The sequence below is a fragment of the Megalops cyprinoides genome, chromosome 6 (genome assembly GCF_013368585.1).
Source record: "Megalops cyprinoides isolate fMegCyp1 chromosome 6, fMegCyp1.pri, whole genome shotgun sequence".
NCBI lineage: Eukaryota > Metazoa > Chordata > Actinopteri > Elopiformes > Megalopidae > Megalops > Megalops cyprinoides.
In genome coordinates, this window is record NC_050588.1 from 32,493,832 (window position 1) to 32,511,558 (window position 17,727).

The window sequence follows — 17,727 nt, forward strand, 5'->3', positions numbered from 1 at the left end:
GTCTTACAAAAAATGGCCAAGTCAACGGTTTAAGCTGTCAGAGAATGAGGATTAAAGACAGGGAGGGTGGGGGTCAGTATCAGTCACGCAACCGAATCGATAATGCATCTTGTTGGAAGGCTGGCACTACAGTAACAGCGGGTGGGCTGTAATACCTACGATGTCACAAAGCAACCGCTGTCTTTTCAGAACAGTCCAGACCCAGTTTCCTCCACCTGCAACATTATACAGCACTGCACAGAGGAACACATTCATTCATGCGGTACAGGATCAATGCAGCACACAGAGAGAGGCACGCCCGCGTTCCTGCGTCCTGTCCGGGGCGGGTGCCAGACGAGGCAGCTGAGCCGTGCGGCAGCGTGTGGGGGGGGGGGGCAACGTGGCGGCGAGCCCCGGCTCTCTTACCTTAACTGCGACTGCAGCTTCACTCCTTTGGTCACGAAGTCTTCCCAGGCTGGATAGCTGGCCTGCAAAGCAAACACACACAGACACATGGACAGCGTTACTCGGGGAGGGGCGAGAGAGTCATAAAAATCACAGAAGGGCTTACGTTTTCGGATCTGCTGAGATGGGAGGATTTAGAGAACATTACCGGGCATTACATCATAGCTCTGCAGAGTGTGCGTGTGCCGTCGCCGCGGCAGCCGCCTTAAAGGCACGGGCGTACCCTGCTTTTCGCGTCCGCGGGTCTGATCACGCGTGAAGGCTCAGATCCGCACGGGCCCCCCCGGACGCCAGCGGTAAGCGCTAAACAGGGGGGGCTGTGTGCGCAGGGGGCACAAAGAGGGCTCTGATGGGACACCCTTCCCCAGAGACTCTGCCGGGTAATTCACCAAGACCCCGGCTACAGTGTTAGTGCCAGAGACCCGGGCAAACACCACAACCTCTGTTCTCCACAAAGAGGAGGTGGGAACTCTACCGTGGTGATGAGTGTTCGAACTTACTGATCTCTTGGTACGGACAGAGATCCAGAAACTAATGCAACCTTATACACCCGGAACGATGGACAGATGCTTTGGCAGGAAACCTGCCTCAGGCCAGAAGGGAAGTATCTTTATGACGCTCAGCACACGAGACAGAAGTGTAGCGGGGGTTCAGGGAAATAAGCTTATGATACTCCGCTTAGATTGCAAAATAAATACAATTAATATTTATTTCCGCAGATGTGCTGGTGACGTCAGAGCCCACACGCATCGCTCGGGGATGGTTTACACAAGCCCCGGCAACCAGGAAGTCTGGGGCGGGTAATACCGCGCAGACAATGAGCCTCACGCGTTTCGGCTTCTTATCTGCGATCCGAGTGGCCCGCTCCCGCTGAAGCGCAGCCACACACCTCTGCCGAATTAACGACGTTATCAGCCCGCAGGGGATTCGCCGGGGGCCGTCCCGTAAGGGGGGCCAGGCCTTTACCCTTCCATACCAATTAAGACTCAATCCTACTCCCATATAACACTGACTGAAACAGCTGCTCGATTGCACGATAGCTGAGCACTGAGGAAGGCTGTTTACAAAAGGGCAGAATGTTTCTCATACAATTTGTGTATTTTAGTTGAAAATTTAAAGCACAGCTGTTTAATTCTGACAGCATGGATTATGTTCATTTTAGCGCCGCTGTATTTAAACTGAAGAGAAATATGTAAACGACTGATCTGCCCTCTTTTCAAACAGCTACTTTAACAGCGGTCGCATCTTTACACCCCCCTCACAAACCTGACGAAACGGCCGCCACCCCAGAGGGGCTAAAGGCGCTAATGAGGAGGCCGGGTGAGACATCTGACCAGCCTCAGGCATCCCTCCGTTTACCCCTGTGAAGTAGCCACGCAGCTTCTCAATAATGCAGCCTGGAAAATGAACGGCACATGACATTGGGGTGTTTTGAAAAGTTGACCAGTTATAACCGCCCTGAATTATTCAGGCTGGCCACGCACCGCTGGCTTCAGATTCCACAGCGCTACAGGCTAGCCGCGCTGCGCTTACTGTCTTTATGAACACACCCAGCTAGCCCAACGCAAGAGAAGCGGAATAAGAGGTAACCGTTTTTATACGTTAAGGAGGACTCTAGGTTAACAGCAGGGCATTGAGAAGCCCAACAGACTCAGAACAGGTGAAATGCTCATGTTAGGCACTGTTTTGTTTCTGAAACCACAACCACAGAGGATTTCTCCCATACCTCACTGCAGCGCTACTGTTGGGACCATTGCTGCATTGTGTACTGTTACATGGAGGGAATCCACTCACAGTCTGCCTGAGGCCAACACGCCATCCCCTGTCCATCACACTGGCTACAGAATGGAACTGTTGCAATGAATCGATGCCTTTTTATGAGTTATCCCAATATTAACAGTTCCGCTATTTTCCAGGAGTGTCTAAACTGCCTTATCCCAGGGTCAGGGAATACTTCTCCATTTTTTTCCCCTAATTGGCCCTAGGTTTCCTCTTTTTGATTCCCTCTGGAAAGTGCACTGTTTTAAATGTTCTGCACTTTGTGACCATCTCAACTGTAAAAACATGCACAAGCAATAACATTTGATTGCCTGACTGACTGACTGACTGACTGAACAAATTCTGTGACCAGTTTTTATCCTTAATCTCAAACCCTAACCTAGTGTTCTTCAAGAGGTCTCCATAAACAAGGTCAGTGGCAAAGAGGCACAAAGGCTACTTCTGTGGCCTAAACGGACTTCCTACAGTTCTGATGCTTGGCCGCGCAGCTTCGGGTCACACAAAGCCAACTCTTATGCGCTCGGCCAAGCGGCCTGAGCCGACCCGATTTCCATGCAGGTGGAGACCTTCAGGAGAGCAAACAGGAGCCTTTGAGGTGAACGACTGGCAAGGCCCTCACTAGGCTGAGAGGCCTTTGAGCGTTCCGTATCTGCGTCAGGCTCTCATCATCCTTCAGCGGAGTGCCGTATTTCTGTCACTCCTGCCCATCGTCCTTCTGCATCAGTTTTCACTATGGGATGAGAACCTCTGCAGGGCTTCACACAAGCCCATGACCCGCCGCTGCTCACAGATCCTGGAAGATCTTACACGATGCTAGCAATGTGAAAGAGCAGCATTCGGGAGCAGAAAAACTTCCTATCAAGACAAACAGCAACTCGCTTTCTAGTTTCCTTCATCTGACCTGTCGCATGCCATTCACTTGTGTTTACCGACAGAGTTCACAAAGAGAAACTGATAAGTCAGATTATACCTTAACTGCCATCCAGCCAACTGAACACCAGTGAGAAAACTAGTGAACACCAGTGAGGCAGTTTCACTTTCACATATTTCAAAAAAAAAAAAAACAAAAAAAAAAAATCACACACCTATTTCCCAAACTGTACTGCCTCCTTCCCTCCTATGTCCGCAAGAATAATTCACATATAAAACTAACGTTCACAATTACTGTCCCAAAAAAGACTACGGAGATGTATGAGCGGGTAACGAAGAACTGTGACAAGCGATTCAAAAAAGAAAGTAATTACAAAATACTCCTAACCGGTTTCCCAACACCCGCATACTTGGAAATCTTTTGTTTAAAGTTTATGGGAGATCAAGAGAGGTTGAGAAGTACCGGCTGTTTACCAATCCTTTAATTGGCCATCTGGCCGATTCCAACATTCTGGCTGGGCCTGATGTGAGAGCACTCAAAGATTCCTTTAGTTCTTTTGGCAGAATGCGTGTTTCTCGTTTGAGGGAGAGAGTTTGTTATGAAACGCCGGTGCCACCAGAAACAAATGTGCTTTCATTAAAGAGGAGGCAGCTTTGCACCTGCGAAAACCTTTTTACAGGAGCTAAAAATTAAAGAGACTCCGTAAACAGGAATTGACTTGATTTTAGTTTTTCCAGTTTTCGCTTCGGTTCCACTGGAAATATTGCAAATTTTGTTTAGCGTACCATCTCTGGTTATGGTTGTGCATCTCAGCTGAATCCTTAGAGAGGAGAATGAATCTGAGTGTGGTTTTCTCTCCTTGCGATGGCATGACAATCTGGTGTCTTGTTCGTGCCAATTTCGTATCTGCGCCGATTTGTAGCCACATCTCCAAGGGTAAAAAAAAGAATCGGTGAAAGAAATCTTTGGGCTCTTTTTAATTGAGTGAGCATTTGGCAGCTCAGCGCCTGGGTGGTAAGAGGTGTAAAAATGCAGGGTCTGGGACTACAGACCGTTTAGCAGCAGCGTGTGAATCCTGGAGCCACAGAGACACATTCCCCAAAGCCCAGGTAAGCGCAGGCTGACCGCCGTACCAACGCCTCCTCCCGCTCCGAGCTGAGCTGTCTCATGGCCGGTCGGTGCGAATGCGTAATGCGAAGAGCAAAGAACATTACGTCTCCTGGCCCTTCTGCTCAACGGCCGCAGGGGTCCGAGGCAGCCTGTAGTAACTCGGCTGGGTCAGAGAGCTGGCGGCTGCTGAACCGCGGGCTCTCCTCTCGGAGAGAGACAGCCCTTAGCCCTTAACGCCGCAGTAAAATTCCATGTATAAGTGAAAGCGAATTGCTTGAGAACACCGCTCACATGATGGGGAAGAAAGGCGCCCTTGTGTCCTGGGTGTGCGTAGTTTCGATCACCCGTGTCCTCTGCTCAGGCCTGGGAACACGAGGTTACTGTAAGTGGAGCGCATCAGCAGGAAACGAACATTGCTGATTTCGTACAAAAGGAGCTGTCTTCCTGTGTGTAAACAGCTGAAGAGCAGTCCGCCCATGAGGGATGGCAACGCTGCTTTCGCGATTTCTGTTCCTTGATTCAGGTTTTTTCTCACTGCTAGGAAATCTCCACTGAAGTTCCCCCGCCACTGCACGGGCCTTCACATCGCTGTATTTTTCCAACAGAGGCCGGTTCTACCATTTGCTTTGCTCAGGGGATTAATTTCACCTGTTGGGCAACTGCACTCAGGGACGATCACGTAGATCTCCGCCACAGCGTTGCTTTGCTATTAGTGCGGTTCGTTATTTCATTAACGTGAGGCATGGCTCATTGAAGGCTATAGCTCGAGCATAAACAAAACCACCCCAGGCCTTTTGCGTGCAATCTCTTTGATTAATAATTAAGAAATAGCATTAGATGGTCTTGCTCCTCACAACTCACACAGTGGCTGCTAACAAGGGCCCCGGGGAGAGCGAGAGACAGCCAGTAACAAATCATATCTCCCCTAATGAGACGTGTTCATTGAAAATGCACCTCAAACATGTACCATGTGTCAGTCAAGATTTCAAAGGGAGCAAAAGAACATGGGTATGATGTCAATGGGTATGAGTCTGTCAGCTATGCAATTCAGCTTTTGTATAATGGTCTTGGATTTCTTTTATGTTCTATTTGGATGTTATGTGCAGTGGAGTGTCTTAGGTATTGTCTGATGAAATTATTGTCAATTTAGCAGACACTTATTCAGGTTAAAGTTTTATCCATTTATACAGCTGGATATTTACTGAGGCAACTGTGAGTTAAGTACCTTGCCCAAGGGTACAGCAGCAGTGGCCCAGCAGAGAATCAAACCAGCAACCATTTGGTGACAAGCCCTGCTCCTTACCACTATGCTGCTACACTGCTGGCTCTCACACAGGGCAGCACTTTGGTGGAATCCCCACTGCGTCTCTCCGGCTTTGGGGCTGAAGAGGGTTGCATTCCAGTGATCCGCACATGTCCTCAGCCTGACACCTGACAGCCGATATTCCCCCCACCCTCCCCGCACCCCGCACCCCCCTCCCCCCACCCTCCCTCCCTGCACCCCGCACCCCGCACCCCCCCCCCCCCCCCACCCCCGCACACGCAAGCGCTTCCTTTATCAGCAGGGCTGGGCTGGGCTTGCTGCCGCTCCCACATTCCAGTCTTGCGCAAAGTCGCCTCGCACGAATCGAAACCGCAGCCCCGGCAAGATTACGCAGTGACACATGCTCCCTGCCCCACCCCTCCCCCTCACTCAGGGAGAACACGCCTGAGGGGGGTGTGTGGGGGGGGGGGGGGGCCTCCGGGTGATGCAGGAGTCAAGGGGGTCAGACTGGGGCACGGCCCTCAACGCCACCCCCTGCTCCCTGTATGTGTGAATGCCTCACACCCTCCCAAAGCGGCCATGCCTCGGCTTGGATTCTGCACACACGGCATTACCAGGAGACACGCAGAGAGGGAATGAAACTATGACTAAGGCTTTATTCATCCCGCTGCTGCTTCCTCCCTGAGCCGTACACTCACTTTCCTCGCAGGTTTAGTAATACAGCTGCTTTGCTTTAAGCAGGCAGGTACCTCCTGTACCATCCTGTGTCACTCCACTCCGTGCCTGAGCTCAGATCCGAAGCAGACGAGCCTCCAGACTTAACCATTAAGCATCGGAGGTCACGGGTCACAGGCTTTGGAAGCCCATTTCGCTCATCAAGCTGGCAGGCACTAACTGATCCCAGACCGCGAGGCCGACGGCTGCTCATAACCCTGAACAGGGAAGCGAGGCTGGGTTCAGGGGGAAAAAAAAGAAGAACATATCACACCACTATCCCCACAGCCTGGAGGCTGAGTGGGTGACTGACAGATCAAAGCCGTGGTGAGAAATTCTACGGAAAGCATGAGACCGGAGAGACAGCAGCCTGCAGGAAAAGCCAGCCCATCTTTACATCTCACTGCATCTCACTGCAAACCCGCCATAGCATGAGCAGCGAAAGCCAGAAAACCTGCCAACAGACTCTACAGACCTGTCCACACATCAGAGGATCCTGCCCTTCTCACAACACAGTCTTCTACTGGTGAAACAATACAATTCTACTGGGTGAAATGTATACCACAATCACTTAGGCACTTAGTGTGTGTCTACATTGTATGTGCTTATATATATATATATATATATATATATATATATATATATACACACACATACACACACCTTTTTATTTCCTCACAGAAAATGTCTCATATCAGAACAAAATCATAACAAAAACTGTTAAAGTCGTGTACAGTATATTTCTGAATACCTTATCGCAACTACCAAACTGCAACACAGCCCTAATTCACTGCTGGCACCCATTAATCTCAAATACACATCAGTGTCATGATCGCCTGGGTTGCTCTGGGGGATCTGTAATTTCACACAATCACCAATTTCACAAAAAATCAGCAACTCTGAAACTGAACATGCTGTTCTTTCCTGTACAGTTTAGTGGGTGCACGTCCTGAAAAAGGAGGAGGAAGGAGGTGGTTTCCATCAATAATGGATTTTATGTTCTCAGAGCGGCACGACGTTCCCCCTCTATAAAGGATGACACTTCTAATCTCTGCATTACCCTTCAAAACATAAGCAGGTGGCAGTCCTGAGACAGCGCACTACACTTTCCTTTCTCCAATTAAGTGTTGACTACTTCGTAAACTTTCAGCGGAAGCTGAGCATCTAACTTCCCTGCTCAGCAACTTCCAACTGCTCACATTTTAAGATAAACCTGCCCATTTACACAGCTGGGTTTACTTCTGTGTGATATGGCAGTCAGCTGATCTTCATGCCTGAAATACATCAGTCTCACTGCTGTGGCTTTAAATATCAGCTCATTATCACTGTGTATTGTATTCACTGTAACTCCATATAAATAATACATTTCATGTAACTTCACAAAAACATTTTAGTCAGTACATTTTGTACATCACAAACAGACAAGAATCAACATCCAATGTGAATGGCACCAATAGAGCAATCAACCACCTTCAGACACTAGCTAGCTCCAGTGAAGACCCAGAGAAAATCCTGTAAGCTAAAGGTTACTCAATTTCACCATAACAAAAACCTGACTGATGGAGACAATCTACAGCCGACTGCTTCTTGGACAGTTCTGGTCTGAGCTTGACAGGGAACGTTTTAGGGGTTGCAGGTTGCAGCCTTGCATTTTGCCACCCAGTGCAGGTACTCCACCCCACACGGCAGCACTCTGGAATAGTGGTAAGGAGCAGGGCTCGGAATCGGTTGGTTGCTGGTTCAATTCCCTGATAGGCCACTGCTGTTGTACCCTTTGGCAAGGTGGGTAACCCACAACTGCCTCAGTAAATTTCCAGCTTTATAAATGGATAACATGTAAAACTGTTGCCTATGCAAGTCACTCTGGATGAGAGCAGCTGCTAAAATGACAATAACGTAACGTAATAATGTAATACGACAGCTTCCCAACACAGCCTGTGCACAAGTCAAACAGCCATGCAATGAAAGCTACACTGGACATCACAGTCACATCAACAAAGCTGGAGCCCTTTAAACTGCAACGCACCTGAAAAAATACAGCTGACGTATTGTTACAATCATAACACACAGACAGGGCCAACTCGTCTAGAGTTCAGGAATCCTTTATGGACAAAGGAGAGGGAGGGAGGAGGTGCAGATGATAGTGTGTGAGAAACCTGAGAACGCTCCCAGCACTGAGCTCTGAGAGCAAGCTACAGAGCGGCTCCCAGCACACATACCTGCATGCTCGCATGCTCACATGCTACAGAACTGCCCCCATCACGCACACTGCGGCCCTGCCACTTTGATCATTAACAAAAGCCCAATAATATATGCACACAAAACTACAGAGCTAATGGCACTCGAGCAAGCATCTCCCATGGTGACTATGCTAAGCAGCTACACACATTCCAGTTGGGCTACATATTATGAGCTGTAGCTGAAGCGGTATTAAGTTATTAAATCAAACAATGCTGCTATATAGCCTTATTATAAAATATCCTCCCCCATGCTTCCCCCATGTTGTACACTACATAATTCTCATAAGAGAAGAAAAAGTAAGAGTTAAATAGTATACTACTGACATATTATATAACCATTTCACTATCGATATTTTTACAGTTCCTTGTTGTAGGGATTTCCTAAAGACTGATCAACTTAGACCTACATCATTCTGACATCAAGCTCGCCTCTGACGTCTGAAAACCATACACAAAGTGCCATCACAAACAAGGCAGATTCACCTTCCCGGGCAGCGGATGAGAAAGGCCGATGGGAAAAACACGGAAGGAAACTTGCCAAGCAAAGCAAAGGCCCGTGCTGATGCAGGCCGCTCCCGATCGGAGCGCAGACATGCGTTTGTATTTACATATCTCCCCCCTTTACGCTTTAAATAGCGCCATGCAAAAACCGGCACGGCGGATCTGCGGGCCCGGGGGAGGGGGAGCGGAGGCACAGGCGCGTCAGGGCCAGGCAGCCCGCGTTGGCAGCCACTTTGGTCTCCAGATAGCCCTTATCTCCCCTCTCTGGAAGCCCTAATCCTGAAACGAACACTGCGGCCGGGAGGACAATGGCCTGCCCTAATCCACCAGCTCTGGAAACGCGATGGAGTTAATAACCGCGCACAGCGGGGCTTTGCGCAGGACGGGGCGGGAGCGCGAGGGCCTGTCTTCGGCCGGTCCTACGCCTCCGCAGCGGACGGCACGCGCTCGCTGATAGGGAGAGACACGCACCCGGCCTTTCGAAAGGAAGAGGAAGCTGACGGTGGAGGCAGATAAGCCTGAAACGATCAGCTGGTGCGTTTTATCCCCTGCAATAAAATAGGGCATTAGGCAACATTAATCCCACATTAGGGGGAGAGAAAAAGCGGTGCTCCGGGGGGCCTCCCGCATCTCCTTCTCCTGCTGGGGTCAAAGCTGCCAGCGGCTTGATTAAATATGAATTCCGTCCAGATGGCGGGGGATGCCCTGGCAACAGGCCGCCAGGCCGCCGCGCCGCCCGGTTCGCAGACGGGCCGGCAGAGAGGGGCCCCCCCGTGCCAAAAAACGCCCCGCCTCTCCGCCGTCTCTCACGTTGACACTGGGAACGGTGCTTCCCATTATTTGTCACATGCAGGCAGACCCTGCACATGACTCATTACGCCATTTGCTGAGTGGAAACACAAGGGCCGAGCACTAGGCTAACGTGGAACTGGGGAGCATCGTAACAGCCCGGTAGACATCACCCAGTTTCAGCCATCTACATTCAGTTATTCACTGATGACCACAAAGCTAACCCTACTCCTGCCTAGCTACTTAAAAGAAAAATATTCAGCTATAATTGGCAAGCAAATCAATAAATCTACTTTTTTATGACGGGGGTGGAAACAATGTCTGGAAAAGAACCGCTGACAAGTCAGCAGAGAACAATTATTTGAGAGACAGGGACCTGAATGCTAATGGCTTTACTGACACACAGGACAGGCTATCAATCACAAGGCCAGAGAGGTCTCATCAATCTAACGAAAACATCAATATTTAAAAATACTGAGTCCTGAATTTGGAGAGAAGCCGAGCGTTTACAGGAGTGGAGTTCATCTAGTTTTCATAGCTTTGGGGTTTTTTTTTGCTGGCAACTCCTTGAATGTGCTTGTTGGAAGCTTGTTGAAACAGATTTGCCACACATTACTAAAATGAATAGATTTTCTAATGTTGTTGCTGAGATACAGGGAACTCAGGGGTGGGTCCAGCAAAGGAAGATGTGTTCTGGTGCAGCTTAATCTCATGTCCCCTTCTCTCTCTGTCTCTCTCTCTCTCTCACACACACACACACGTGCTCACCAACGACAGTAGGACTTCCTGCTCGCTCTGCTCTTCCTGTGGGTCACAACGCTCCTTTCCACATTACCAGGGTAACTCTGGAAGAGGCGAGAGCATGCTACCTAATAACTACCGCACAGCTTTCATCTCCACTCTGAGTCTTTAAATGCCACGGGCTATGGGAACATAGCAGAGACAGCAGACACAACACATTTTCACACTGTATTCACTCCCAAATCCATCACATAACCAGATGGCAAATGAGAGGTATTTCAAGCTGTTACCTTCACACTTCTTTCCTTCTTTAAATCTATACAATCAGAAATGGTTCCCCTGCCGTGAAACAAGAATTCAGGGGAGAAAATTTCCCTCACGAACAGACTCAGCCGCTACGGCGAGTCAGGCATTCTGCGACAGGGCTCGGCACACCTTTGAGAGAACGCAGAATCAACTAGCAACGGGCACACCTGGGAACCTGATCTCACACTCCACACAGCAACAGGGCTGGGCAGCACTTCCAAAACACCCATCAAGTCCCGCTGAATCATGGAAAATGGCAGCTACTGCTGCATGTCTCAACACAGGTCTCAGAGAGCTACATCTACAGCTGTGAGTGGAGGCGCTGCCTGTCTGTCCAAAATGGCTTCCTTATCAAATATAAATATATACCTAGATGTGTTCCTTTCAGTTCTGAATCTGAGCAATTTGCCTGTAACACATCTACCTCAGATCAAAGGTCTCTGGATCAGAGTCAAAAGGCAAGCTATCCTGCCAATAAAAAAAAGATCAGTAGAATACGAATTCCAAAACACAGCTTCACCTGACCAAACAGACTTTACTCTTCAAATAAAGATTGCATTTAAGTTGACTTAAGTGTTTTAAAACTGAGCCTTTGGACAGATCTGTCAAGTAAAAGTCAGGTTTTGTTAAATAACAGGCCTAATGTTTACTGTAGAGAGGAGCTTTGTGTGCAGATCTCACAGAAATGCAGCTGAAGACATTCACGTGTCCAATGATGAGAAAACCTTTCCCTCCTATAACCTGCAAAACAACTGCACAAAACCAAACTGCAGCAGACAAGACAAACATTTTATCCTTAACATAGAATAATAAACTTTACAACACTCCATATATTCACAGAATTGATGAGAAGAAAATGGCCAGTCAAGGTAAATGGGCTGACTGTCCCTATCACACAATGTTGATAAGGCAAACAGTGTGCTTTCGACATCCTGTGCTGAATCCCACATTAAAATCAACTTTAGATAACATGATACACACCAGGATGTTACATGGTAGGAGCCTCCCCATACTAAGTGCAATGTGAACTTGCACACACTTGCTCAGATTCAACAAAAACACTTAAAAAAAAAAAAAAAACTTTTTTAAGCGGGTAGTTCAGTGTTACTCCTTTGTGAGACATCATGCTACAAGAGTATATTAACAAAAATGAACACTTGCTTGGATTTATCACTCAGCATTCAGGACTAAGCACAGGGCAACAGGGCTGAACCAGGGGCCAGTGTACCTGAGGTCATGTTTTTCCATAGGGAGTGCAAATGAAATCGGGAGGATGGGCCCCCGTGGCGGTCAAAGCGTAAAGAGGGGAGAGGCCCGCAAAGGGTTCCTACACTGCCAGAACTGGAGCCAGGCAGACACAGAGTTCAGGTCCCAGGTGCTTTTCCACTGTCATTTTTTTTGGGGCCAATCGGAACCACGTGCCACGGAGCTATGCTATGACCTGCCTGTATAGAAGCTGTGGAAAGCCAACAGTAACGTGGGCCATGGGAGTTCAGCAAATCACCAAGCATAGCCATTCAGGTAAGGGGTAGCAACTTCTTTATGAAAACGGCCAGTTAGTGAAATTTAAACACACAAATGTTTTTTGGAAAAACAGCAGCCTTTAGCTCTGTAATAATTTTGAGTATTTTGTCATTATCTCCTGACTCCTGGCTCAAAAATCACATCTTTCCTGCTTGCTGAAATGTTAAGATAGTTATTAACGTGAAATTTTGCCATTGATTGCTATAAACACTGACACCGTCTAGCCCCACAGCTGAGGAAAACTGAAGCGGTTTTCCCTGACCCCTGCGCTGAACATTTTACCATCTGTGGCCAAACTTGGTGAGTGCTGGCTTGGGAGGCCGTTCGGGAAGTGGAGGCTTTGAACACTAGCAATGGGAGCTAGAGAGGGGGTGGTCTCTAACACACAACAAACCTTTTTGTGAATGGCAATTCTGGTAAGCAACAAGCACATACATTAAACGGCTTATCACAGGAGATCAAAGACAGAGTAGGGCATTTCAAAGAACAGCAATGTTGTTTCCACGTTATGGTAGATTATTTGCCGTCTTGAAATGCTACACCGCTCACTCTGAGAAAGTTCTGTCTGCTTTTAAGGTTGTGGTTCACGGCTCTAATTCAACATGTTGACATCCTTACAGTGGAGTAAGTGGCTACTGTGTGCTGTTATGAGCTACCTTGGTTGGGCAAAGTCAAAAATAGGCAGTTGATAAAGCACTTGGCTATTTATAGAAGAAAAGAAAGAGAATTTGGTTTCAGAAAAACCCATGATGTAAGATTTCAATTACTATTTGTCTGTGGGTGGAGAGAGGAGGAAAAAATAAGGGACCTATCTGCCCAAGGCAAGTGAAAAGAGATTTAATCTCTTCCTGCCAAACTAGACTGGCATAATCCCAGCATGCTGATCTAACACATGATCCTGATTTCGAGATTGTAACAAAGTATATCTAGTTCCACCAATGATCACGACACTATACAACTCACTGTTTCTATGTGGTGCATGTCTTTGCTCTTAATACCATACAAAAACAGCAAATCAAAGCAAACAAAAATAGCTACGGTACAAACTCAAGACTGCTTAGGATGTGTCGATATCCCACTCAATATATTTTTCGATGGTCTCTGGAAACAAACATGACTCTGTCTGAAACAATCCAAATTCTAACCAAACGGGCAAGGTTATTTGGAACAGTTCAAAAGTGGCTTGCAGTTAAAACATATACAAAAACATGGATTAACTAGTGTCATTCACTGATATATGTAAAGATACATCCATTCACAAAAATCGTCAGAGCAGGAAGCTGGCAACTCTGAACAATACAGTCGTACATGGATGAAATCAGCCAGATAGTCCAGAGTGAGGAAATTTTGGCAGGTACTGAAAAGTTGCAAAATTTTCACTGCGAAGAGCAAATTTTAGGAAGCGAAAACGGGAGATCATGAGATAATCATTACCCTCTTTTCAAGTTCAGTGCACTCCAATCTTGTGGTGTGCTACAGAGAAAACTGGGCTGGGAGGCAGCTACCGCACGGAACTAAGCACACTGCTGTCTCAAAAACACACTTTCTAAATCACTGCAGCTAGCAGTGAACTAGAGAAACCCCAAACAGCCTCAAGCCGGCAGCTAAGAATGAGTCATGGAACCATATACTTTTCTAAATACGAATAGAAGGTGACATCCAACACTTGTTACCTGTCCACGGGTTTTCTGAGGACAGGACTTACTGAAAATGTTCAAATCACAGAACAGTTAAAGCACACCTTAATATGCTTTTCTTTCGATTTCAACTATTTGTAGCTCAGTTTTTACAGTGGTGGTCTGATACAGTGATAGCTGTAGGAGGCCTCCATTGTTAACAGAGTGTGATAAACTTTTTTCCTCTTCAGATCTGAAGGTGAAAACCCTGTACTGTATAGTTTTCTAAGAGGTGAAAGCACATGGTGCTCTCCTTTATTGTGTTACCAAAAGCATCCGTCTTAAGAGTGGTCGTGTTTTCATTTGGACGTCAGCGCCTTTACACAGACCCACATACATAATTTCACGGTACATATTTTTTTTCCATGTAATTTTATCACACTTGGCGTTTCCAGGTAGAAAAACAACTCATCCGCAGCGTATGATTCACTTCCTGCTCACCTGCGCGCATTAAAATACACTTTGCAAACAATCGACTGCGTAGTCAAGAGTGTGCCATCCAAATCGATTTACTGTAGCTACGTGGGAGGGACGTGTATTTCAAAGACAGCAAAATCCACATTATCATACACAACTTCTCTGAGGGGGACAAAACTAGCCGGGTCCCGTTCCAAGCCCACGGTAGTCATTCCTGCCGTTTTTACACCTCTGCCAAAATGGCAACTTCTAACTGAATCCCCAGAAGTTACACGCTTGTGCCGCATTTACCAAGTCTGCGAGAACAAGCTGTGGAAAACGAGTGACGAACTCGTGGAATAAAAAGTTAAGTTAGCCAGTTAGGTTAGCTACCCCATACTTGTCGTAAACTAGCAATACAGCTGGTTAGCCAGTAAGTAAGACTGTGAGCTTCACATACCTAGTTGCTTTATCCAACAATACAAAAAGGGCACGCCAACAAGCAGACAGTAAACAATGCATTAACTAAGTTAAATAGTTACCTAGCAGTCTAGATAGCTGAGGCAAGCTATTTTTATATGTTACATTCAAATGCAAATTATTGCTTTTGGAATACGTAACTTTACTTGCAGATTAACTAGTTAGTCACCACTAACTACTTTATCCACCGAATTACAATTGTCTAACAAAGGCTTCTATCTTGCTATGTTTAAATTACTAGTACAGCTAGCCAGTGAGCTTACTTGCACTACCCGATAGTTGAATTGCACTACTCGATAGTTTAAGTCTATCTAACTTAACGTTAGCTACTTACCTAGTCTAACTAACGATGCTAGCTAAGGTACATACTGAAAACATGGTTTCGTTCGTTCAAATTCTTTCCACTGGCATTGCTCAAACATTCCTGAGCAAAGTCAGCTAAATATTTGCCTAACATCCTTACTAGGTAGTTATCATTTTAAATTTCTAATGCTATAAACTTCAAAGGCTTGGCTTCATGAATATTCACTCCATTGTATTAGTTACTGGGTTGGTTAGTTGGAGAGGTGGTCTAACTTAGCTAACGTTAGCATCACAGATGTTCGGCTACCTAAAGTAGCTAACTTGACTCGCTGGCGATAATTACGAGCTAGCAAGGAAAACGTAGCTAACGTTAGCTATCTTTCCACTATAAGAGTCCACTGTGTTAGCTAGGCTTGGCTTACCTTCATGTCGTTCATGATGATCTGGAAGAGCCCTCCTAAAGCGCTGCACTCCTTTTCAATACCCGCATCCATTTTCCACGTCCACCAACGACAAAACACCGATTTCTTTGTAACTAGATATTGGTGGGTGACTTCGCTAACGTTATAGCTGTATAAAGTACAAGGGGATAAATTCCAGAGCCTTGGACAGGAAAAAAACACAAATACTAAAAAAACATTAAAAATCACGAAAGACCCCAATAATTGAACAGGTACAATTCCTCAGCGGGCGTAGCTAGCTAGCTCACTAGCTAGCTACCTTGATTTTTCACAGAAACATTGCTTAACGTGCAGGAGGGATCCGTAAAATCCGTCGGTTCTTCCCAACCAGCTGCCCAGTATATTCAACCTCAGGCAAGGTGGTGGCTAACGTTGGCTAGCTGTGATAGTAGCACCAGCGGCTTGGCTAGCTAGCTACCTAGCTGGCTAACGCAATTGCTAGCTTGTCCTAATCAATAAGGCTTTTTTGTGTTCCCATGGTTCGGAATCAGGGAAATCCACCTAACGATATCGCTAGCGATTACGTTGGTCCCTACAAAACCCGATCCTTGAGATCCCCACGGCTTCCACCTGTTAGCTGTGCCGTATTAATAGTAGTGTGTTAAGTTTTGACCTATGTTAAAAAGCACTGAATGCCCTTCTTGCCGTACTACGCTTTCCTTGGCAGTCGTGTTGCTGTGTCTGTGCCGCGCTCCGGATTCCCTCAATCCCAATTCTGGAAATCGACTCCATCTCTGGGCGGAGCGAGAGGCGTTCGGACGTTTTCGTCGTTTTTCGGGATCGAATTCATCGTGACATTAAGGTGCCGCCCTCTTTCGTGGAGCATACACAGAACAATATCCAGTTTAATTTTCACAAAATATACACATTGACTCTCTACGTTTTAAAATTTTATGAGGTAAGGCGAGGGGTGCTATGATGTAGCTGGAGTGTGTTACAAAGGAGTCTTCTAGATTTCTTTTTATGATGAAGCACAGGGGTCAGTCAATCAATCAATCTGTAAATCAAGATATATTTGTTGCAGGATATTTTTATATTTGCAGGCTTTCGAAGAGCAGGACAGCCAGTTTTCCTTTGAGAATTGAAAAACAGAAAACACAGGCCCAGTTTATGAAAAACTGGTGAATTATTTCCTGGTCCTAAGGAAAGGTCATAGAGAGACACTCTGTGCTGTGAAACAGAAAACAAAGCCACGGAACAGAAAACAAACAGCTTGGAATCATAAGGTTTAATCATATGATTTAAAAGTCTTAAATTATAGAATGAAACTGTTGCAATAATGCGCATTAGTTCCCTTTTTAAGTCATGTGGCTTTACCTCTACAAAGCAACTTTTTTACACTGGCACACACACACACACACACACACACACACACACACACGCACACACGCACACACATATACATTGTGTTTTGTGTAAATATATATCAGTCTGTCCTTCTCCAGCTGTGTCCACATCCTGATCCAATACTATAGCTGCCACAGGTCCTCACTGAACCATAAGAACACCACATAAGTCTCCAATGAAGATGGTAAAGCCAGCAATGTCTGTCGATGAATTCATCTTGTTCCTCAGATTAGGGGACTACGTGCTGAGGGGAATTGGTACACATTGTGCAACAGTGCATTTGTAGGTGGCAGGAGAAATAGTGAACAGAAAGATGAGAGAAAGAAATTAAAGGAAGGAGGATTAAGAACAAGGGAAGTGAGTTTGGCTGTAGGGAGATTAAAGGTAGTCTTATTAGGGTTTCCACATACTGCATTTCCAGATGTTTCAAAGGTTATTTTTAACTGTATTTTCAAGTAAAAATGACTGTACCAGGAATTAGGTCTCCTGGGATACTGCTGAAGAAGACCATGTCAAACACCCAACCCTAGCGGTCAGGTCACAGGCCAGAAGGACAGGGGTTCCAAAGACCCATGCGGTTCAGACTGACAGATTTATATCATGAGATATGTTTGAGGTAATTGCTCAGACATTATATGTTCAGCAACCCTGTCTCTCATCAGCTCATTCTTACAGTCATATAGTCCAGCTCCCAACTTGTTCCACCCACTTGCTTCATCACCATTGAACCACCCTATAAATTAGTTGCCCTGAGAGTAACTTGTCTGATGGTTCCCACAAT

At 46.5% G+C, this 17,727-nt stretch overlaps 1 protein-coding gene across 2 annotated transcripts in view; it reads right to left on the bottom strand.

Moving 5' to 3' along the window:
* Positions 1–16,296, bottom strand: part of mtss1 (MTSS I-BAR domain containing 1) — a 67,450-nt gene extending 51,154 nt beyond the window's left edge. For both annotated transcript variants that reach the window (XM_036530545.1, XM_036530544.1), the window contains exons 1-2: positions 15,561–16,296; positions 406–467 (exon numbers count right to left, since the gene is read on the bottom strand). In XM_036530545.1, the coding sequence (XP_036386438.1) occupies positions 406–467; positions 15,561–15,632 (134 nt within the window). In that variant the 5' untranslated portion in view covers positions 15,633–16,296. The remainder of the gene's footprint in view (positions 1–405; positions 468–15,560) is intronic.
* Between the last annotated feature and the right edge of the window lie 1,431 nt (positions 16,297–17,727).